Below are 26,004 nucleotides of genomic sequence, written 5' to 3'. Positions count from 1 at the left end.
AGGAACCTTAGCGTGCCAAGTATTGCTATGATTTGACCATTAGTCACCATTAGTTGGCTTGGGAAGGGATACTTAGGAATTTTCCCCATTATGTGGCTGCAAAAGGAGTTCTAGTTCCTTCTCTTTGGAATAGACTTAAAGATTTTGTTAAGTTTAATTCAGGAAGGCTTTAAAAACAATACTACTTGATGAGGTTTTATTATATAAAATTATTTTATTGTCAGCATCTGATAGGTCAACTATAGTTGGTATTTGACAGAATTAACTTTAGAGAAATATAGTTTGATGTGGCTGAAACACCAACCTGGAAACCAGAAAACTGAGTTCTAAGCCCACCTTAATCACAAAACCAGCTGGATAACCTTGGGCTAGTCACTGCCTCTTGGCCCTCAGAAACAGACGGTTATAAACCATTTCCAAAAGTCTTGCCAAGAAAACAAGTCCCATATTATATAAATCTCAGAATTATATATTGGCCAAGGGTATTAATACTTTTGAGATCTATATTGGAACCAACCTCTTTGTCTCTTCAGCCAAGGAAATCTATAGGTGATAGTATTCCAAAAGCAATTTCATTGAGAAAAGTTAGAGAAGTTCATTGAGAAAAGTGATTTTTGAAACAAGTGGTTGTTAAAAATAATATGATGAGATATCCTGATAATTTCTTTAATAAAGGTCTAGATTCTGCCTGCCTTCTGTTCCAAAGAAGCATTTACAACATCTACCATCCAATTAGCCATTTTTATTAGTTTAGGTCCGAAGAACTTGTGGTTGGATATTCTGTCTGTCTCTCTCATTCTCTCTCTCTCTCTCTCTCCCTCCCTCCCTCCCCTCTTTTTTAAAATAAAACTTTAAAAAGAAATAAAAACTAATGCAAAGTAAAGAAGGAGAAAAGAAAAAAAGAAAGAGAGCAAAAGATGAATGAAAAGAAAAAGAGTTTAAAAAATAGCAAAGAAAAAAGATACTAAGAAGTGGCTTCCAATAGTCTTCACAGCAGTTATAAGTACCATTATATTTTAATCTATCTCTCTATAGTTACATCATAATATTCTTCTATAATATATCCTGTCTAATCATCAAAACCATAAATCATTTAGTTCATTTTTTCATTTTTATGCAAAAGTCTAAAAGAATTTTCCGGGCAGCATTAAATGTAGATAGTTTATTTTCTCTAATCAAACAAATAATAATAATAATAATAATAATAATAATAATAATAATAATAATAATAATAATAATAATAATAATAATAATAATGTTTTAATTTGTATACCGCTCTTCTCCCGAAGGACTCAGGGCGGTGAACAGGCAAATAAAATACAAACAGAAACATACACCATAATTAAAACAACCCTTAAAAAACTGATTCAAATTTGCCAAAAAATTAAAAGTAACATTACTCCCCATAAAAATTACAAAATTTAAAACCCACAATTAAAATTTAAAATTTAGAATTTAAAATCAGGCCAGTCCAGCCAAACGGAATAAATAGGTTTTAAGTTCGCGGTGAAAGGTCCCAAGGTCAGGTAGTTGTCGAAGCCCGGGGGGAATCAGTTTAGCCATTCCTTCATAGTGAATAGTTGAATTTTTCCATCTCTGTGTATAAAATAATGGAATTTGGAGTACAATTGTGCACTGATGATAAATATGTATACATTTTTGTTGAAATTTGAAACAGAGGAAGAACAGGCTAAGCAATGTATAATTGGTATATGACACCAGAGAAATTATCTATAATGTAGAAAGGCATTTTAAATATATGTTGGAAATGTGAACAACATGAAAGGACATTTTATCATGTTTGCTGTCTGGATACACTCTAAGCAACTTGTCTACTTGCTCAGGTTGAGCAAAATAAAACTCATTTATCAAAGTTGAACAAACACTTGATTCAGTCATCTAATTAGAATCTGCTTTCAGTGTAGTATCCAAGTCAGAACAGATGTGAGCAATATTATCAGCAAAGTCTCTTGTAAATATGATACAGAGAGGTTTGGAAGATCCATTTTCCCTCTCCCTCCCTGGAAATTAGTGTATAATAGCCACTTAATCACCCAAAGCAACTCTTTTGGGAATCTCTGTACTGATACAATTGAGGCAAGGGGAAAAAAGAAGACATATTTGCTATCTATACTGCCACATAGTAGTCATAAATGGACTCTGATTTAATCTGATTTTTTTATCCACCATTACTCTAGTCATCTGCTGTGGTGCTTCATCATCTTGAGATCTTTGAAAAACCATGGACAGAAGCCGAGGATATTTAGTAGCAAAACTGGTTAAGTCATTTCCCCATGGCACAGATTGAATAGGAGTTTCTTAGCCTAACTTGTTCTAATGATAAGAAAAGCTCTCTGAATATTTGGGAATATTTTAGTATTTTACCAGGATTTATCAAATCCATTGTGTACAGAAGTTGCATTTCAGTGAATTTAAACCTTACTACTTTTTAAATAGTGATTAGTCACTGACAATATAATTCTGTGTAGAACTAGATATTCCTTGACATAGGTCCATAATTGCCATATAATTCTTAGTTGCAGTAGATTATGATACTTTGGCTTGAATGTTAATCAATTTGCATCCTAACGCATAGGAGTGAAATCCTTTCCTTCAGGAAGATTTATTTTATTTTATTTATTTTATTATTTCATTTCACTTTATTTTATTTATTTATTTATTTTGTCTTCATGAAAATACAGAATAGATAATTATATTGTTTTCTTTTCTTGGATTACCTGTACTTTGTACACATTGTTTAAAAACGTATACTTTTCCTCAAAGAAGTTAACATTCCAGCCAGTACATATTAATAAGATGAACACTTCATTCTTGAGGATGTTAAATGTCTTCTATTTTACTATTATATTACTTTCACTTTAAGCAACAAACCCCAATAGGATCTACCAATCAATTATTGAATGTATCGAATAATAAATCATTTATTTCTGCAGGCCAGATGAAGATATTTTTGTACTATATAAGTTCTGTTAAATATTTTTTAGTAATAATATCCTTATTAAATGAGGATAAGCTCTTATGAAAGCTATTTTAATTAGAGAAAAGGTACAGCAGTCACTTAAAAATGATCTTGTACTTTATCCATAGTGCTCTATATGTGTTATACTACTCAGCATTATATTAACATTCATATTTTAATTTCAAATGAGCCATATGTTTTAGTTTAGAACCTTTTTGTTCCACACTTGCTAATATTAATATTAATACTCTGCTGTCTTCCATTCTTTTTTGTTTTGTTTTATTTCTTGGCTATCTGATAATTGGTTTGGAAGAATATATACCTGGGGTCATCTTATTTAGCTTATCTGTGGGAGAGAAAGAGTGCCAAATAATAAGGGAATGTAGCAATAAAAAGGGGGACAAAAAATAGAGAGGAAGATTTAATCTTTGACCAATTTGAAACATAACCTAACGAATCCATAGAGAAAAAGATAAAGTGTGACTATGAGTAAGTTAACTAAACACATTACATTGTGAGAGAGCAAATGGAGTTAGTCCATTGTACATGTTTAATTTCCTATTAGTCTCTGGCGTTTACTACTATGGTCTGAGTTGGGGCATCTGTAAATTCAGTTAAACACAGTGCATTGTCTAAACATATCACAGCTCCAATCAGTCACCCTGACTGCTGATAAGAAGCTTCTTGTATTATTGAATCTACAATAGGGAGGCTCTGCAGGCACAAAGATAACAGCTGGGTATTTCACTTTAAGTATGAGGAAAAACAGTGGTTCGTCTTTGCTGCTAGAGCACTGACATTTATTACTGCCCTCTGATTTGTTTTATTCTACTGATGTGAATTTGCTTTCATGCACTTTATATCTCTCCCCCTTCTTTAACTTTGGATGACTATCTATGAAACAGTGAAGGAAAAACAAATAAACTAAAATCAACTTTCATGTTATTACACAGATAGCAGGAACTTCAGTGTTCCCGCCTGCCTTTTAAGGATTCTCTCCTGATTTATACTGCTGACACATTTTGAACTTGTATAGATGACAGGCTGTCTTTTGTTTATTCTTTTACCCTTCCTCTATTATGTATTCATGTGGATTTTCATGAAGCTTCTTTATCAGATCTCTTTAAAATACACAATCCTTAGACCTCATTCACTAACTGAAATAATAGAAGAGAGGCTTGTTCTTTTCCTGTCTTTAAATTATTATATCAGTAGTTCATGTACACATAGCCACAAGTTTGGGTTATCATTGTATTAAACTGTGATTATTAATTATTAAGAGGCAGATATATTTAATAATATGACAAGGTATGAAAATTCTAGATGATATTCCAACCTCAATGTAAATATATCTGTAGCAACAGAACTGATATAGCTATACAGATATAACAATTCTGAAATCAAAAAATATTTTTTAGACGTAAATGTGTAATATATTTACAATACTTATCCAACATTGGTATTTGTACTTTTCCCCCTCAAATGTGTTAGGTGCTAAAACATCAAAAATAATAATAAAGAGTTAAAACTGCAAAGATGTAAAGGAAAGTAACATAAATGCATCCTAAAATCTATCATCATTTTGCAATTGAGATAAATAAATTGTCCTTTGATGGAGGTATTGGGACAGAAACAGTTTTCCTGGCAAAACTGATGTATAGATGGGAGTTACACCAAAAATTCTTTCTTTCTTCTTATTAATGTGTTCATAAAATGTACATCTCACATTTTTATTGTTAGTCTTGAAAGTATACTCAAAGGTGTACTTTCTTTTTTCAAGAGGCAACTGAGCTTTCTGGGTTTTTTTTGAAGACGTTTTGCTTCTCATCCAAGAAGCTGCTTCAGGTCTAGAGTTGAAGAAGCTTCTTGGATGAGAAGTGAAACATCTTCAAAGAAAAACCAGAAAGTCCAATTGCCTCTTGAAAAAGCACCTTTGGGACAACCATGACCTGGATGACTGAGAATCTCTATAGACATCATGAAAAAAGATTACTCTATATAAGCCATTCTTTGATTCTTGGAATGAAGACAGAACTTTGATAAGGAAAGATAATCTCAATGTTCAGGTGGACACATATGGGAGAAGTTCTTTCCAAAGTCCCATTCTACTGTATAAAAAATTCATAGGTCAAACCAATAATGATTTCTATTTTTTTTCTTCTGTGTTGATTTTTTTTACAAGTCAGCATTAACAATATGATCTCAGGAATATTTAGAATTTCCCTTAATGTATTTTATGGGAAAGGAGAAGCTTGGAGCATGTATTTTAAGTGCATACACAAGCACATACACACAAGCAGAATCATATTTTTAGATTTAAATTGTTTATTATATTTAGAAACATGTACTTGGTATATTATTTATATTACATATTATATTTAACCTTTATATTGACTATTGAGTTAAATGTGGCATTATGTGATAATTTCAAAATCCTTTATATAAGCATTCAAACCAACAAGATCCCCACAATTATGAATTTGAATATTGAATAGCTTGTCAAATTTATAGGTTTATAAAGCTATTGCACTTGTTCAAAATTTTCTTCATGAATTCTCAGTATGAGCATTTTAAATACAGCTTTTACAACTTATCTAAATAGACAAATCTCTGCCTGATAATTTGTGCATGTGTGAAATTAATTTCCTTATTTTATCTGATTTTTAACTTAAATAAAATTTCTTATCCTAAATATCATCAGTATTTGTCATCAGCTGTGTTAAGAGACGGCTATGTGTTCTCCTTATCCTTTCTTAGCAGTACTGCAACTCCAGCATTGCCCATTTAATTAAATCTGAATTTCTTTATATTGCTTTGTTGGGCTCATTACAGGCAAAGACATAGTAGAAGTCATTTTGGTATCCCAAGACAATTCTGTGTTAACAATGCACAGAACTTTGCTCTCCTTTTTACTCCTTCCTGAACCATAGATAAGCCCCAAGCCCCAGCTAGAGTTCATTACTATCATATACTCTTCTTGGTCATCTTTTAATATTTGAAAGGATAATTTGTTAACTGGAAATTGTCAATTTTTCCCCTTTGGCTGAAATATAATTTTCAATTTTTAATTTGGTTCATTTAGATGAAATCATTAATCAGAGTTGAAACTGAGTTAATTTTGTGGAAAATAAATGAGGTTGTTAGAATGAACATTATTAAGTAGGCTCTTTGCAAAGAAAAGGATAACAGCTGAAAATGTCGACACTTTAAACTGTACTCATTGGGAGCTAAAATAGAATGATTCCATCTCTTTCAGTTACATGTAGTAGGTTTTTCTTTTATAAAAATAAGGGGAGAAAAAGGGAGCAGTTTACACTTAAAAATTGAAGAAAACAAAGCCTAGGCAGTATTCTATTAAAAAGGTAGCAGTGTGGGGCATTTAGATGGCACTGGATTGGAAGAAAAGCATAGGTCAAAATATTCCTTTTGTCTTTGATTGATTCTATGTTTAGGCAAACTACATATTCCCCTTTCACTTTATTTCTGTAAATACCACCCATTATTTTTCTTTCACACAACTGTACTGTGAAGAGGCAAATTACAGGGAGAGGTGGCAACAGTAGGGGAAGAGTAGTTTCATTTTGCAACTTCTGTCACAGTCAGAGTTTCAAGGCCTAATTACATGTTTACTTACATAGTGTAGCATTTTTCCTAGCAGATCTGCTTAAAATTGCACTGCGCAAGTATTAGAAAGGCACATACCACCTGATCTAATTAGTGTTTTTATTTAGATGAAGAAAGTTATAAAAATGGAATATGCATATCTAAGTTCGCAGTTTTAGCAATCCAGCTGCTCAGAAAGGGAAGGCAAGAGTTCTTTCTTCATCATGAAATGAGTCTATGGACTATGACAGATACAGTGAAGCTGAAGTTGCAGGACCTTGGACAGCTCTGAAGAGATAACTTGGTCTGACAATTCCTAGAATGTGACAGCTCTTTTATTTTTCTCAAGTCACACTGCATCTTCAAAGCTTCAATCCTTTCATAAAAAGGCCAAAGTTTTAAAGGTGTTAGAAATCAAGGCTTTCTTTGTAGCATATCAGTCTTCTTCATTCATAGAAATAAGTCTTTGCATGGAAAGCAAAAGCCCTTAGTATAAAGGATCATTGTCCCTAAAGAGGGTCTTCCTGAAGGAGTTCTTGGAAATCTCAATTTGAGAAGTTTCTGCTTCAAAATCCTCCTAATTTATACATTCTTCCTCTGACTCAACAGAGGAAGAACATAGCTCTGTAGCTAATGTATGTTCTTTTATAATTTTACACATTTTTTTTCTTTTATTGACTTCCTTTTTTGAATTTAGTTTATAAAGAAATTTTTAAACGTGAAAACATTATTGCACCTTGCCCTTTTGGTTCTCCTGGATGAACTTCTTCAGAGTCAGAGAAACTGTTTTTCAACACAGAAATTTGATTTAGTTCTCTATCTTTCCCCATGACCACTACTAAGCTTCAAACTGCATAGTTGAGTTCACTTGGATCAGGCCCAATAGTTTTCAACCAGAAAAATGAAAATTACATTCTATATACTGTTAATATCTATATGTTTGAGATGACAGATTAGAAGCTTGCTTAGCAGATTTTTTTTTACGGCTTCCCAGTATGTAAAGTCCCTAGCAAAGCAAGTTAGTTAGAAGGATAGACAACAGAGGTTCTTGAGTTGATTTTTAATAACAGAGCCTACATTATTGGTTGTGTTATTATTGTGTAAAACCACAACTACCATCAACAGATATTGTCCAAGCCTGGATAAGTTTATCGAATTTGGATCGAATGTCATTCAGAGAAATAAAAATAATTGTAGAACTGTAGAACCTGTGAGAAGGCAGATCTTTGGAGTAGTCTCTACAGCATGATTACCTTTTTCTTTCTATTTCTGCCATGTCTTGTAATTGATGAGAAGTAGGGCTATAAGGAACCTTGCTGGATAACATAGAAGAAGGTGAACCTAGTCTTTTGTCAACCTTCTTTGTGGAGGAAATAGACTCTTCCTTTCTTGAGCTGAGCTAGCAAATTTGTTCTTAAGCAAGGGAGTATGTACAACTCTATGAGAATCATGGTATGGTAGGAAGGATACAATTTTTTGTTGTTTTCCAAACTTGTCTTATTGCTTCTCTGGATTTCTTTTACATTGTTGAGTGCTGTCTGGGCTGTTTCTTAGTTACTTTTTTCATTTGATGGTCATTTCCAGAATAATCTTGCAAATAGCTTAATTCCACAACCAGGTTCTTTTGCCTTAATATTTGTTATACTAACAATGTTATCTTCTAAAGTTAGGATTAAGATGACTCCCTTTGCCTTCTTCTTACTAAGTAGTCTTCAATCACTTCTTTGACATAAAATTTGCCTGAAGTATAAAAAATATATATTTTCCAAAGGAGCTGATGGATGGTTCAGCCCCTCTGATTGGATCTGTCACTGTAGACCTACTGTTAATATTGTGAACACCTCAACTATTTCAGCCTTCTATGCAGGTTATGACACTTTAAATGTAGACTTCATGGCCCAGTTTTAATGCTTTATCAACTGATAGGAGGCACTTTTTCAGAGGAAAATCAAGATCAGACAGTTCTGTACTTAATTTGAAAATGCAAAATGGCAAAGCTTGCCTAGGTTATAAGGCTTTTGTTGTTGTTATTGTCAGTTGATATGCAGATATGGAGAAAAGAATATATTAGTCGGATTCAAACTGTTTTTGTAAAAACTTTTTTTAAAAAACTACTGCACATATATAAGTATATATACACACATATATGTGTACACACACACACACACACACACACACACTTTCGAAATCAAGAGGTGAGAAAAATGATCCTTCTAGAACTCCAAACTATGAATAGCAATATGCAAAATACATTTTGAGGAGCAACATGATTGTTGAAAGCTGGCAGTTAATATCAGTGAATATACTTGTAAAATGCCCTTAGGCAACTGAGTTGACCACTGTCAGTAAATAAACTGACAAGGTAGATGGACTCTTGGTCTACTAAGTATTTTTTTAAAAAAATGGGGAAAAGATTGTTTGAAGAGAAACTAAAGATAGAAACAACTTGACAGATATTTTATGTGTGGAATGTATATTTTCAGTGGATTTTGTAATAAGGAATACATTAACTTACCTATTCACTACCCAGAGAATTCCAATTACTAAACAATTGATAGTTTATTAAATAAATAATACATACTGCTACAAAAGTTAAAAGTAAACAGGTGATAAATATCTAATTACAAGAAAATTAATTTTTCTTATTGCTTGCATTATGAAGATATAGCAAAGGTTTACTTATTTTTGCAGCTGAATTAGAAGTGTGCATGCTTCTGTGAGTGTTACTGTATCTAGTAGTTTGATTATGGTATGAGAATAATTTGATTTCACTGTCAGCAGTTATGGCCAGTGAGTATGATAAGCCTGCCTGCCTGCCTGCCTGCCTCCCTCCCTCCCTCCTTCCCTCCCTCCCTCCCTCCCTCCTTTCTTTCTTTCTTTCTTTTCTTTCTTTCTTTCTTCTTTCTCTCTCTCCCTTCCTCCCTCTCCCTCTCTCTCTCTCTCTCTCTCTCTCTCTCTCTCTCTCTTATTTCAAATGCTTTGTTCAAGCTCTGAAGACAAAACATTACCCCCTCAAGCTCTGGCACTGAACAGTGGCCTGTTTGTTTTCACAAGCTGAAAATTAAGTGTTCGCATGAGCTCATTTACAGAGAGTGGAGTTGGCAGCATTATCAGGAGTAGAGAAAGGAGCCCTGAAGATGAAAAGCTATTGCAGTGACAGAAGTCTTTATTAGGTTGGGCAGTAATGGAATGTGGTGTACACAGGATAAAGTGACGGCTACCTAGAGCATTTAGGGGAAACTAGAAGAGTAATCATGTTTTGTGTTGTTCTGAGTCTGGCTTTCTCAGTGATCCTACTGACCCCGGGGGATGGACGGAATAAAAAAAGTGGACTGCATATAAATATACAGAAGAAAAAGTAAGGGTGGCATTACATAATCAGACTTTTGCTTGTTCTCTGAGGCACCATATGGCACGGAATCAATGGTGTTCAAAAGAGAAAGGGCAAAACTAAGGACTCTAAATTTAAATGAGCATGGTCAGCAGATTAGTTGCCTGAAAGCAATCCTCACCGAGAACTGCTGTTAAGCATGGTTTTATTTTATTAAAGCAGTACATTCATCCTGTGGTTCAAGTCAGAGACTCTTTTATGGAAAAAACACTGAAACCACAGTGAATTCCAGTTCTGGCTGCCTATCTTGTGGAAGGAAGTCAAAAATATTTGCTTTTGGGAGTTCTGCACAGATATAATGAGGCATTAGAAGTGATCTGCCCTGTCTCCCTAGCACTGTGCATATTAGAATTCAAAAAAATCTTTACACATTTAACAGATTTATATGGCCATCCATCTTAAGCAACTCTGTGTGGCTTACAACTTCCTCCAATCTTGGAAGTTTGTTTCCATCAGCAGAAGGAACATGCACCTGAAGTTTTATGTCTGTAAGGCAGAGACTGCAAATCATAAACATCCCAGTCAAGTTTTCAGCGTCTTAATTTCCTATGACTTCAGGGATAAGTCCAATGGTTATGTAATCTGAGAGAACAATGATAAAATAGACAAGTTGTTTTTCTTGAAAATCAGTCTTCCATTTTCCAAAACAGAAACAATTCATTTTGCTGCATGTGCTTATATATATGGTCAGTGACAAGGCAATTACAAAAGAAATAATAGTTTTTTTGTTTGTTTGTTTTATTTTGTTGAGCTATAACTGGAAATTATGGTTTCCTGCTGTATGAGTGAGGCTTAGAAGCATCCATAATTTCTGATTACTTTTGAACTGAAATGAAAGATGATCATCACTATGAAGGCTCCATCGCTTAATGTCATAACTCATGCTTTGTGTGCAGAACATGGAGAAAGCCTGAATATGACTGAGAAACCTTTTATCTGAAATTTTAGTTAGCCTCTGCCATTCCATGAGGATCAGTATTCTGGTTTTATATGATATAGTTTTCTATATCTCTTTTTTTCTTTCGTGCAGAACACAAGACTGCTAAGCAGAAGTCAAGACAGTATCGTGCCAACTGTCTTTCATCTTATCTGTATACAGACATATAGACTCTGAATATGTGATATGTGACATTTTATAGGACTTTACAATACCTTGATCCCGATTTCTCCATTCTGACCATGAGGATAGGATTGCTCATTCTGGGTTGCTTCTGGCAGTTTAAAAATTCAAAGAAAGCCTAACAATATGTAGGAATGATACATTTTGAAAGGCTCTTTAAAAATATTCATTGCAATAATAATAAGTGATTATAAATATGTTGAAGCTATTACCTAACATTTCTGTTTTAAAAGGAATGGAAACGGACTAATGGTGGTATTATGATTTTTTTATAATTAACTAGAGTGGATTATATTTTGCTGGGGAAAGGGCTAGTTTCCCCCCTCTTTCTTTTACTTCATTTTAGTCTTCATTAAGGTTTATCTTCCTTCTTCAAGCCAATATAAAATCCAGAATTCTTTTGTTTGGGGAAGAGTGCATTCACAAAGCAAAGCCTTCTGAATTATTGGTAGGGGACAAAATAAAGAGCTAATTGTCACTCTGGTACTTATAAATTTCAAAGCTGCTATGAAATTCAAATTGAGACCTAAAATGCTTTTATAACCATCTCTGGTTTTCCAATAGCCATCAAGCAGGCTTTGCTTCAAGTTTCAAATGGCCCATTTTTACAATATGTTTGTTGATGTGTTTGTGTGTGAGACAGCCCTCTCTCATAAAGATAAAGTTCTGACTTAAATAAATAAATAAATAAATCATTACGGTTTGACTAGGTTTTTTCCCCCCTGAAAACAAATTATGACTTGAAAAACCATAGAAATCCGAATTAAAGAAAGGATACACATTAGCCTACTCACAGAGACAATAATAATAGTAAATTGAGGGGACAAAATCATTTCATTTGAGATGTGATGTATGCCTCTATTCTCCTGTTCCCCCCTCCCTCTTCCCTTTCCTCCTAATTGCTTCTCCCTTTTTCTCTGCAAAAGATAAGAAAATTTAAAGAAAATTCTGGTGATAGATAGGATACAGGGTAGTACTTATGTTAGGAGTTGGCCAAAGTTGGTGTATTCATATCTTATTTTCACTGTACATCTTTCTTCACTCTGTAGTGTCCAAAGAAAATATTTTATGAGACCATATCTTACATGAACTATTTTACTAAGGCAGCAGAATGATGGCAAGATATATAATCATGAGCAAAAAAAACCATCAGATTTTTGTAACCTGGCACCAATGAAGTAAACTTCCTTCCTGTCAAAGAATACTTCAGCTTCAACCACAACAATACATGAGCACAAAATAGATTTAAACTTAAAGTGAACCACTCCAATCTTGATTGTAGAAAATATGACTTCAGTAACAGAGTTGTTAATGCCTGGAATGCATTCTGTCTACTGTTGACCTCACCCCATTCCTAAGAGGTCTGTAAGGGGCATGCATAAAAGCACCAGCGTGCCTACCGTTCCTGTCCTAATGTTCCCTTTGGTTGTATTCAATTTGTGTGGTTATTTCATGCTTATATATATTGTTGTGTTTGACAAAATAAATAAAATAAATAAATAAATAAATAAACTTAAAAACATCACCAAATAAATTTAAAATAGTAAAATAGATGACTCTTTTAAGAGAAAACCCCCCAAGAATATTAGAAAATTGAGTTTAACAGTCATATATAGGCCCTTTCTCTTAAAGCAAATGAATTGTAGGTATTATTTTTCATTTCTGTATGAAAAGCACTATTTTGTTTGGTGCTTATTTCCTTGATATAGAATAATAACAGTTGCAAACAAAAAACAATCCATATTTAATTCACTGATTCTATGCAGTATTTAATTATGCATTTTGCCATCCACATACTCCCCGATGGGGAAAAATATAATGTAGATATAATATAACAACAGAGTTGGAAGGGACCTTGGAGGTCTTCTAGTCCAACCCCCTGCCCAGGCAGGAAACCCTACACCATCTCAGTCAGATGGTTATCCAACATTTTCTTAAAAATTTCCAGTGTTGGAGCATTCACAACTTCTGCAGGCAAGTCATTCCACTTATTAATTGTTCTAACTGTCAGGAAATTTCTCCTTAGTTCTAAGTTGCTTCTTTCCTTGATCAGTTTCCACCCATTGCTTCTTGTTCTACCCTCAGGTGCTTTGGAGAACAGCCCGACTCCCTCTTCTTTGTGGCAACCTCTGAGATATTGGAACACTGCTATCATGTCTCCCCTAGTCCTTCTTTTCATCAAACTAGACATACCGAGTTCCTGCAACCATTCTTCATATGTTTTAGCCTCCAGTCCCCTAGTCATCTTTGTTGCTCTTCTCTGCACTCTTTCTAGAGTCTCAGATGTTCCCGGTTTGCCATGTATTTTTTACAGATTGATTGAATAAAGCTTATACTTTATTTTTTTTAAGTTATACTTAATCATATATAATGAATAATGAGCAAGTATACCCTAAGAACCTTACACTGAGGTTGAACAATCCAGCGTGGTCTTCACCTCTGGAAGACTATATTGGTGAAAACTGGAGCACCCTGATTGTCATAGTTCTTCTTTGTATTATTATAGTTTATTGCATAATGAGGCAGATATTTTGACTGGGTTTGGCATTTTTATCCACCTCCTGAGTCCTTCCCAAGAACCTGGATAAGCAGGTGTTATTGTTTGATGGTATTAAAGGTATTGTTGTAGTTCCAAAGCTGTTCCAAGTAAACCTGTCTTTTGCAATTGACTGATGATAATTTTGTCAATGCTGATGATGTTTAAGTGGTGCTCCAGATGTTTTGGGATTGCAGCTAAGGACCTATTACTATTGCTTTGCTTTCATTTTTCATATTCATTCTACTTTTAGTTGCAGGTCAGTATATTTTCTTATTTTCTCCAGTTCTTTCTCTTCTCATTATTATTCTGCCTTAATTGATTTTCTTTTTTTTTTCTTCACAAAGAAATCTCTGATTCATGATTACATAATAGAACTAAAAAGTCCTCCTAGTGCTGAATCGAATGTACTTTTGTTATATATCAAACCAGTTGCTTAAGTCATACTGCCTTACAAATGTTAATAATTTTAATTGTGCCAGTCTAATGTTTACTGGAAAAAGATAGTGTGATGGTACATATATTTTTGAGAGTACATGTCCTTGATTTGAAGACATTTTTCTATCTACATCATACATGTAAAGTTAAATATATTTCATTACATAAAACTTGATCGTTCACGTACAACTTTAGATTCCCTTTCCAATCTCTTGTCATGACAATTCTGAATATGTACAGTATATTATGCGAATGAAATGAACATTTATTACCATAGATAAATTTCAAGGAGTGGATTGATTGAAGCATTATTTCATGGCAATAAAATCAGAGGCCTCAAAATTGCAAACTGCATATTCTTTTGACTTGTTTATTCAATTATAAGTAAATGCTACACTAGAAGTAGTCTTATTTTATTAAACTGATAATAATTCTGGGTATTGTTTTATTTATTTTTTGTCTTTGACTATAAATATGTGTAACGTTTCTTCTAGCTTTGTTTTTCTGTCCTATAATTCTTTTTTTAAATGTACTGTAAAATCAGTCATGACGATAGCAAAATTTTATTTCACATGTATTCTATATCACATGTATAAAATTTCACTATTGTCATGACTGATTTTACAATACATCTACATGATCCAATATAAAGATCCACCAAGTTCTATTTATATAAGTAGATCTTAGTGGATCTGTATATTGGATTGTGTAGATACGTGCAACAAAAAATAGACATGTGGGGACATCATTTTACTTACAGGTGCAAATGAAATATGCAGGAAGGATTCCACCAGGTTATTCATGAAGGAGTAAATCTACTCCCTGCCCTTAACTTTCTGACCAATCCTAATGAAGGAACTGCAGAGACTGAAAGGCAAAGGAAACTGTGATGTCCTGCCTCATTTCCCTCCTTTATGTGCACTGATCAATGAAGAATTTTTTGCTCCAGTTGGCCATGGCTGCATTATCCTGGCTGGTGGAGTGATATTGATTTTCTGGCTTGAGAACAAATTGGTATACACATGATATTTATTTTCCTAGGTTGAGAACAAATTGGTGGGCACTTGGCATTTTTTGTACTTTATTAAAAAAACTAAGTTGAACATAAATAAATTATATAATGAATTAAAATCATTTAAGTTGTCCATTGCCCTTACTAGGTATTTGTAGTTGTCCACATATCCATGAAAGTTTTATGAGAATAATGATACTATTTAGTGCTTCATACTTTGATTTTACCATCTCTATCTTTTCTTAAACCAACCTTTGGGGAGGGGAAGGGTGCAGAGTGAACTCTGTTCTAATTACTATAAATAAATTGGGCCAACAGTGGTTTATGAGTCAGTTAAGCTGCAATCTCTGTATAGACAGAAATATTAGGCGTTCCATATATTAAGAGGTTGCTGTACGTAAATATAACACATGTTCAAAGAGAAGACATGTTACTTGAAATGTATGCAATCAGACAATTCAGTAGCAGATTTTTGCTACCTGCAATGAGTGCTGTTTTCTGGACAGAGGTTTGAACCTAAACTCTTATAGTGGGAGCATGCATTTGGTGCTCTTCTACTTATGTTAATCAAAAGGATCTTTTTTTCACTTTCTGGATCCCCGAATGCATCCCAAAGCTTCTAGCTCATAAATGGGAAAAAAATGCTCAGCTGCATATTATTTTCAAAGTTGATACTGAGATCCTGATTTCATGCTATCAGTACTTCACAGTTGGATTACTGTAATGAATTTTATTTCGATCTCCTCATATCTCATGTGACTTGCTAGTAAATGGTCCAGAACTTAACTGTTAGATTTCTTTCTTTTGAGGTGTCACTGGCTTATCACTTGAATTCTTTTCAGTGGAAAGACTTTTCTAGGGTCATTTGAAATCGAGACCTACTCTTGTCCTTCAAATGACTTCAATTAATTTTTAGCATTGTGTTTCCTTAACTCCCCTCCCCACCAATAAAAATCATAGCCTGGAATGTTTGGACTTTCAAAATCAGCCTCTCAATAGTTATTAGATTATTTTGCTTGATTTTTGTAGAGTTACGAGTTCTTGATCGTTCTGAAGGAAGTTTCTTCCTTCCTTGATAGTTCTGAAGGAAATCTTTCAAAAGCAAAGATTTCTTTTAGAACAGAGTCAAGTTCTGTTTAAATACTGTAGCAACAAAACTTCTTAAGATTAAGGTTTCTTTTATGGATGGCATGAAATATCACTTTTCATTTGTGGTCACTGATTTTACAAATATCCATTGGCAGTTGGTTGATCCATCATAGTGTAAGTAAAGGACATGCAGTTGAATGGGCTCTTAGCAAAGCTTCTTTAGCCAAGCTAGTATTCTTTCACAGCACATCTTAGTTAATATATGCACACAACCTCATTACCTTATGGTCCTTCATTGATGTACCATTTCAGAACATGGGTAAATGATTAATTACTTGCCTTTATACCCCTTCTATTTAAATGCCTCCTCAGTGGAGGAGATTAGCTTTCTAGAAAGGCTAAACTGCTTTCTAATATACTAGTTTGATACCAGCAGAGAATTCTTAACAAGGAAATATGTTCAAATATTTACATTTCAGCTTTGGATATCAAACAGCATAAGCAAGTATTTCTGGTGGTAAGAACAGAAGTTCTGCTTCAAGTGTACCCAGGTTCTTTTTGAGAGAAAGAGTAGTGGGGCCCATGGGAGGTTCACATCAACTTTGATAATCAACCTTAAAACTTAGACATAACTATGGATGTTGTGATCTTATTTTTCTTACTTGAGCTCTAGGATTTAATGGACTATTTTAAAAATCATATCAAAACTTAGAATAGAATAGAATAACAGAGTTGGAAGGGACCTTGGAGGTCTTCTAGTCCAACCTCGTATTTAGGCAGGAAACCCTACATGACTTCAGACAAATGGTTATCCAATATCTTCTTAAAAACTTCCAGTGTTGGAGCATTGATAACTTCTGGAGGCAAGTTGTTGCACATTATTTTTTCTAACTGTCAGGAAATGTCTTCTTAGTTCTAAGTTGCTTCTCTCTTTAATTAGTTTTCATCCATTGTTTCTTGTCCTACCCTCAAAACCCCCCGTATTTGGAGAATAGCTTGGCTCCCTCTTCTTTGTGGCAGCCCCTGAGATATTGGAACACTGCTATCATGTCTCCCCAGTCCATCTTTTCATTAAAGCAGACATACCCAGTTCTTCATATGTTTTAGCCTCCAGTCCACTAATCATCTTTGTTGCTCTTCTGTGCACCTTTTCTAGAGTCTCAACATCTTTTTAACATCATGGCAACCAAAACTGAATGCAGTATTCCAAGTGTGGCTTTACCAAGGCATTAAAAAGTGGTATTAACACTTCACATGATCTTGATTCTATCCCTCTGTTTATGTAGTCTAGAACTGTATTGGCTTTTTTGGCAGCTGCTGCACATTGCTGGCTCATATTTAAATAGTTTTCCACTAGGACTCCAAGATCCCTCTCACAATTACTACTATTGAGCAAGGTACCACAAATACTGTACCTTTGTATTTTGTTTTTCTTGAAAGTTCATATAAAGCTTAATGTTTTAGATGTGAAATCGGCTATTTGCATTGGTCATTAAGAAAAAAATGAACCCTATCATTTTCCATTTGTAAGAAGAGGGAAATGTTCAGACCAGTTAGATTGTCTGAAGGAAACAATTCCACACTAACTCTATCATTACTGCTTTATAGATCCTGCTTTGGTTTTTCTTGGGCACTTACATCAGCCTTTGGATTTAAGAATATAAGAACACACTTGCTAGACCAGCAGTATCATTTTAGCATTTTGTTGCTCCAGTGGCCATAAACAAGACTTGAGTCCGGTACCACTTTCCTAATTGTGAGCTATAATACTGAAGGCATTATAAAGTCATCCTGGCTAGTGGCCATTGGTAGCTTGACCTCTCTTTTTATATCATCCAATTAAATTGGAATTAGCTGAAGGCTCTGATAAATAGTGTCTGAAATCACATCTGGACACTGAAAGGCTGATTACTCTGTACAGTTTAGGTTAATATTCTTATTTCTACATAATTTTGTAGGTCAGAAAGAAAAAAAATCCAATTTCAGCCCTAGAATTCAGGAATCCCTGAATGTATCTATTATAGCATCAAGGACCTCATTGAAGAGGTTTATTAAGAATCTGTTGGGAAATGGTCTGTCATATTTATGATGATTCTTAACATAGTTTAATATTGCACTGGATTACTGTATAAAGCAATTAATTAAGATCTGGTTGCTCATATTTGCTTTTTTGAAATGAATTTAGCAGCTGCCCAGTAGTGACAAAAATATTTACCAATGGGATTCAGGCAAGCTATATAAAACAGATCTGAAATTCTGGAGACGGCTCCAGCTATGCTTTATCATCCTAAGTAAATGGGTAATTAGAACTGGGTGTAAAACTGAAATCTTAGTGCTTGCTGGTTAATAATTCAGTGGTTGTAAATTTTGGACCTGATAAATTTTGGTCTCCTGGATAATAAAAGGATTTATTTTATTTCATGAATAACGACTTTCCTTTAATTACATTAAAGAGGAGATAATGGCAATTCTCCATGCTTAAGGCAACATTGTTATTTGTCCTTTTTCCCCTCATATTAAAACATTCATTTAATCTTGTCCAGGAATAAAATGTTGGAGACCTGTCAGCATCAGTTTTATAGATAACTCTTCTTTTAAAAAAGATATTGGGTATCATAAGGCTCAAGGGCTGCCTTGCCAGACTCATTTATTTCCATTTACCTTTTGTCAGCATTGCAGATGGAAGACATTCAATTAAATCATGTCACCTGTTACTTGTGATCTAATTTGTATTGTAAATGGCACAGATTAGAATGCCAAGCTTCACGTGCCCCCAACTTTTTGAAATTATGTAGAACAGTAATCCCTTTGGAAATATTAGGAAAAGTGTGCATATGAGAAGAATCGTTACTTATGCACAGTGTGTTCCAAGGTCCTTGTCAGGGCTTCTAAGATCAAATCCATCCTGCTTATTTTTCCATCCATGCTTCGAGCAAGTTATCTTGGCAGGAACAGTCCTTCCATTAAGAAGAGTTAAGTAACCACCTTACACAGCAAATCCTACAGGTGTCTGTAGCAGGCAATAGTAGCAGCCCCACATCATCTGTTCCTCTGCATTAGTGAACATCCCTAAGCTGTCTCTTTGTGTTTAGTTGGAAATCGGATACGCTCCTAGTAGCAGGGTTGAAGAAGGTTTTTGAAGCTAGTCCCATGGACTTTTCTACTTGGATTTGCACATTCTAAACTTGTCTGATATTGACAAGTTGAACAAAGTTAATATTTGGATGAGAAACCACTGAAAATACCAAGGCTGTAACACTAGACTAGGAGCTTGAAAATAACATCCCAAATATTCCATTGTTTTAGACAATGTATATGGTTACCCATCTTGCATATGAATTCTAGTAAGCTAATAACAATCAATGAACAATAATATAAAACTTCTAGAAACTAAATGGAAAACAGAATTAAAACAAACATATAACATCATATAATAAGTTCACAGCAGATATTAAGGCTAGGACATGGGTGTTAAACCTAAAATATTTTATTCTCTTTCTCTCCTTTTACATCTGCAAAACAAATGTGATTGGAATGAAGAAGAGGCATCTTCTCCATTTCAGGAAACTAAATATCATGGCATAGCTTTGAGATTAAACCCAGTAAACTGATCAGTATCATGCCTTATTTTTCCAAGAACATCTGATTTTCATATTGTTCTGTGCAGTATTATAGTGACTCTTCTTTCACTTAAAAAGTTGCCTACCCCAGTGCTTAGGTCTTGAAGTCGATTTCATTGTTCTTTGGATTATGAGTATTTTTTTTTCTTGTTCCAAAAATATTGTCATCTTTCTCCTCTGAACATTGTATTCTGTACATAGACACATTCATGGACACACTTCACATTTTTACACTGCCTTACTAATATGCTTCAGACTGCAGATAGCTATCAAGAGACAGAAACCAACTTCCCTTTGCTAATTGTTAATTCAGCAGTAGAGCAGGAAAGCTTTAACATTATCCGTAGCTTTTATCTTTTTTGATGACTTAGGATTCCATTTCCAAAAAATTGCCTTGCTGATAGATAGGCACTTTTTGTAACTTCATTGCTTCTTAGCTTTACCTGTATTTAATTTTACCATTGCGGGGCTGAATAATTTCAGACCCGTTTAACATTATGTCAATTTTTTGAATTTATTCATTAATTAATCAAATTTATATGGCCACCCATCTCACAAGAATAGAATAGAATAGAATAGAATAGAATAGAATAGAATAGAATAGAATAGAATAGAATAGAATAGAATAGAATTTTTTTTGGCCAAGTGTGATTGGACACACAAGGAATTTGTCTTGGTGCATATGCTCTCAGTGTACATAAAAGAAAAGATACGTTCATCAAGGTACAACATTTACAACACAAATGATGGTCAATATATCAATATAAATCATAAGGATTGCCAGCAACAAAGTTACAGTCATACAGTCATAAGTGGAAAGAGATTGGTGATGGGAACAATGAGAAGATTAATAGCAATGTAGACTTAGTAAATAGTTTGACAGTGTTGAGGGAATTATTTGTTTAGCAGAGTGATGGCCTTCGGGAAAAAACTGTTCTTGTGTCTAGTTGTTCTGTTGTGCAGTGCTCTATATCGTCGTTTTGATGGTAGGAGTTAAAACAGTTTATGTCCTGGATGTGAGGGATCTGTAAATATTTTCACGGCCCTCTTCTTAATTCGTGCAGTATACAGGTCCTCAATGGAAGGCAGGTTGGTAGCAATTATTTTTTCTGCAGTTCTAATTATCCTCTGAAGTCTGTGTCTTTCTTGTTGGGTTGCAGAACCGAACCAGACAGTTATAGAGGTGCAAATGATAGACTCAATAATTCCCCTGTAGAACTGTATCAGCAGCTCCTTGGGCAGTTTGAGCTTACTGAGTTGGCGCAGAAAGAACATTCTTTGTTGTCCTTTCTTGATGATGTTTTTGATGTTAGCTGTCCATTTTAGATCTTGCGATATGATAGAACCTAGAAATTTAAAGGTTTCTACTGCTGATACTGTGTTGTCTAGTATTGTGAGAGGTGGAAGTATGGAAGGGTTTCTCCTAAAGTCTACCACCATTTCTACGGTTTTGAGTGTGTTCAGTTCCAGATTGTTTTGGCTGCACCACAAGGCTAGAAATGACTCTGGGTGGTGTACAATATTATTCAATATTAATTTTTGATTAAAAAATATTTTAATGTATTGAAATTGATATTTTTGTTTGAGTTTAATAAAAACAGGACAGGAACTTGTTTTTGTTGCCAGCCAATGGACATCATTTTATCAAGATTAACTGCTTTTTTGACCTCTAGGAAATTCAAGCTGGCATCATCAGTGATGCAATTTTTTCGTTTCATCTTGGTTTTTCCAAGCATCAGGCCCAGTCTTCAGGAGTCTTGCCTTTGTATTATGTGTCCAAATATTTAAGCTTTAGATTCACTTTTTGTAATTTTATTGAGCCTGGATTTACTTCATATTATACTGACTGAAGTCCAAAATATTTTCTCCTACATTACAGTTCAAAAACTTTTGTGCACGTTCGATGGTTCAGTCCAAATGCTACAAGGGTTTTTATCTACATTTTTATGTAATGTATAACATTAAAGCCTTAATGTGATCAATAAAGCAAAAATAGACATTTATTTATTTCCTAGATTTATATTTTTCAAAAAGCAGTACATGAAATGCTTGTTCCTCCCATTATTTTCCATAAGTGGTCTAATTTAAGATTTTAAAAATTATTTCATTTAAGGTGTTAATTAACATTAACTAGCATTTTTATTCTTAAATTAACAATGCTATCTTATTCTCCTATATGGGACAATGTTTCTAATGAAAGATTGCTCTAACGTTCTTTCTTTTATCTTTTTAAGTATTAATCCTTTGGGTTATATTTGTTTCTATACAGTATATTGCCTTTGCTAATCTTGCCTAAACTTTAGTTATGAAATTTAATTTCCTAACACTTGCCATTTGTATGGAGTGCAATTTTATACTGTGCAAAGTATCACTCCCATGCTCCAAGAAATGGTATTCCAAAATATTGGATATCATTTTAAAATATTATTTTTATTCTGTACTATTTCTGCTGTTTGATTATTTGAAATGCTCTGTATTTTGGAATTGCAATGTGGCCAATTCTAAAAGAGTACTTGACCAAAGACATTGTCATCAGTCTTCCAACATTTCCCAGACTCTCAGAGCAAAGTTGTCACAGTTTTCTGTTGTTCTTATCATAACCATTATGAGACAACCAAAACAGAAACCACCAGTTTCCTATGCTTGTGCTGTGCCTCTTTTCACTGTGGGAAGAACAAGCAGAACTACCTGAAGAATAAAGACACCCAAACACTACCATGGTTTAGAACTTGAAGATAAGAAACATACCCTGCACTAAGGAAGGGAGTATAGTTGATAGCTTTCTCAAATGGGAAATTGATGCGCTTTCCTGACATTTCACCTTGAAAATCAAGGAACTTCCCATGTTTACAATATATTAAGCTCCTTTTGGTGCTTTTTAAGTGGAAAATTGGGATTGTAGTTTAATAGAGAGTGAACTGAAATTTTGGCTTATTTATTAAAAAATTTCAAATAATTGCACAAAGTATTTCAGTTGTATTAAACCTTTCTTTCTTATTCTTTCTTTTTTTTCTTTTTTCATGTTTAGGAGTGCGCCTAGACAGAGTACGTGGTGGTCGCCAGAAGTACAAGCGCAGAATAGATGCAGAAAATAGTCCATACCTGAATCCTCAACTAGTCCAGCCAGCCAAAAAGCCATGTAAGTACCTAGGAAGGCAGTGTAACCTTTGATGTCATCAATCCATGAAGGAATAGAAACAAAAGAGCATACTGTCTTGAATAAATGATTTTGTCTTGTATTTTTATCACCTTGTTCCTTTTTCAGAATAACTGAAGAAAATACGCTTTGAGGGTAAGAGTTTCATAATGCCCAATTTATTCTATACAAATTTTACATTTCCAAGTGATCTTTATTTTCACTGGTACATAAAATGGGTTGTGCTAGGATCATTAGTTCATTGAAGCTTCTAGTCTCAGATTTTACAAGAATTAAATGCTGTAGTTTTCACTAACTAGATGAATTTGACTGCTCAACCTCTCAATGAAAATGCATTAGGAGCCTCGTTAATTTATAGCAATAGAAGGTTGAAACACTACCTGTATTTCAATAAAACAGCAACGTGCTACAACTATAAAATATATTAAGATAGGGTTTATTTGTGTGTGTAGTTAAAACAGGCATGAGTTTTCTTACATCCAAATGGTACTTAAAAACAAGATATAAACTAAAATTAAAGATTTTGCAAATTATACAAATTTATGCATGCTAATTCCCTAAAGAAAATGTAATAACACTCCACGGTATAAAAATCAATTGCATACCCTGTACCAAGAGGAATTGGCAATAAATGCAAATTCTTTCATATGGTGCTTGCAAGCTGGCTTCCATTAAGTAGTGGCATAAACCACTGGGGTACAAATGCCCTATTTGAGACAAATATAATAAAGGGTTTTAAATGCTGCACTAAAGGCCCTTACCTGGTTGTGTCAAAAAGCAGTAGGTTGTTTTTCACCTGCCATTCCCCAGCGCAGAAGTCTGCTGGGTACAATACACATGAGCCATATGGAGACCTGGAAAGCAAATAAATAGGTTCTGAACTGTAAGTGAAAGGGCATTTTAGCGATGTCAGAGGAAAAACAAACCAGTTTTACATAAAATTAAGGCTTAAGTGAACATATGGCATCGTTTCATTTTGCCTTTCCAAAAATCATTATGCTGATTATACTTTCAATTGTCCAATCTGGCATCTTCCACACAGTCCACATAAGCTGTTTTACCCCTCTGTAAATACAATATAAGGTTGCATTAAGCAGATTTTGCGCATTATAATAAAAAACTTTCTGATAATACAATAAAATTCAATGAACTCTAGTGTTTAATTTCATTAGAGGTTTAGATTTTTCTGGATGCACAGATTGCCAGCTTTTTATTTATTTTATCTTGTGCCATTGAGTTGAATTGCTGACAGCTCGGCCATGCACATACAATTAAGCCTATTTAGCACAGACTTTGGTTAATACTGCCGGATTGAAAATGTAAGAGATTGAAAGAGTGCAATACAGAAGTGAGAGGTCCTGAGAAAGGCATATTGTAATAAACAGGCAGTGACTAAAGAATATTACCCCCCTTTTTTGTAACACCTATTAATTTCAGATGATATCTTCTCTGTAAATCCATTGGAATTTACAGAGAAGCAGTATGTTGTGTTATATGTAAGAAAGTAACTAGTTCAATTCTAATTTGCTACGAAGATAGGCTAGTTTACAGCTTTTCACGTAACATTGTAAGGGATTCCTAATCCCTCCCCCTTCACAATGAAATAGAAGCACAACTGTTGGGGAATCAACTTCTTGCAAATATAACGAGGAAACAGTAAAATGGCTTTTAAGAAATAAGTAGAGAGATTTTCTGGATCCTGTCAGGTTGGGTTTTTTGTTTGTTTGTTTGTTTTTTTGCTAATTTTGTTATGGAAGGTAGGTAAATAAAGGTAAAGGAGTCCCTGTGGATTTTACTTTGCTACTTGTCGCTGACTATAGAGGGCAGTGCTCATCTCTGTTTGAGCCAGTGAGCCATTGCTGTCCGAAAACATTTCTGTGGTCATGTTGCTGTCATGCAGTGTTGTTACCTTCCTACTGAACTGGTACTTATTTATCTACTTGCATTTGCATGCTTTCAAATTGTTAGGTGGGCAGGAGCTGGGGTGAGGATGGGAGCTCACCCCTTTTGGGTGACACGCAGGTCTTGAACCTGGGCTGCCAGCTTTCCAGTCTTAACTGCTGAATCACTGCACCGAGAACAAACTTAAAAAAGCAATGTTCGATAATAGGCCAATCAATTACAGTAATAAAAATATCTCCATTTGTATATATGTTTTATTTATTATTTATTTATTAAATTTGTTTGCTGCCCATCTCACCACAAATTTTTCCCAATCAAAATTTAATACTATGGTGGAAAACTCTTTATAGGTTTTCAGAAACTGCTGATATGCCATTATCTGTAAATCATATAAATATTCAACATTAATCAATTTTGAAAATGGTAGCATGATGGGTGGGATGGGATATTTATTTTGTTGCTAGAGCTCCTGCAATTTTGAGACATAAGAACATCCGTCTCCTAGGCTTTTTTAATAATACAATGAAGACTATTTTTTAATTGTCTGCTCTGTTAATGTAAGTGTAGGATCTGCAATAGGTAGAATATACCCTCAGTTTTAATACAGCCCTTCTCCATTACATCTCCCACGTCAACAGCATTCACAAGTGATGCATTATGGACTTAGTGTTCCTCTTGTCATTTCAAAGAAGCCCTTATTAATAATAATAATAAAGCATGTTTGATGCAATGCCTTGCAATTGGCTTTTGCATTTGTTTTATGAAGGACTGACATACCTCACCTTTCTGACATACACATTTGGAAAATGCTGGAGACAAATAGATCAGAACTCCAGAATAAATTACACAACAGAGCATTTAAAAACCCTTCTTGGAATTGGCTTTGTCACTTTAAAAAAATGAGCTGCAATTTCTGTACATAGTTAAGTTTTATTGCTGAACCCGGTGGAAACCTCTGCGTGTAAGTTGTTGGTTAAATCAGTTAAATAGTTGGGAGAACTTTGCTTAACTTACTTTTTTCCAGTTATTAAAAACACAGAAATGATCACAGTTAGTCTGCAATGCTGAACACAATCAGCAATTGTGCCTTGTTTTCACCAAGTTGTGAATGTTTTCAAAACATGGTATTAATAGTGGTTACATATTTAAATATATT

At 34.2% G+C, this 26,004-nt stretch overlaps 1 protein-coding gene across 6 annotated transcripts in view; it reads left to right on the top strand.

Annotated features, from left to right (window-relative positions):
* The window catches only part of ESRRG (estrogen related receptor gamma), a 545,400-nt gene that overhangs the window by 441,315 nt on the left and 78,081 nt on the right, over positions 1 to 26,004 (top strand). For all 6 annotated transcript variants that reach the window (XM_058165416.1, XM_058165411.1, XM_058165414.1 and 3 more), the window contains one exon: positions 22,818 to 22,928. In XM_058165416.1, the coding sequence (XP_058021399.1) occupies positions 22,818 to 22,928 (111 nt within the window). The remainder of the gene's footprint in view (positions 1 to 22,817; positions 22,929 to 26,004) is intronic.

The sequence above is a fragment of the Ahaetulla prasina genome, chromosome 1 (assembly GCF_028640845.1).
Source record: "Ahaetulla prasina isolate Xishuangbanna chromosome 1, ASM2864084v1, whole genome shotgun sequence".
NCBI lineage: Eukaryota > Metazoa > Chordata > Lepidosauria > Squamata > Colubridae > Ahaetulla > Ahaetulla prasina.
Note: the sequence above shows the minus strand (reverse complement) of the source record. Positions and strands in the feature narration are given on the sequence as shown.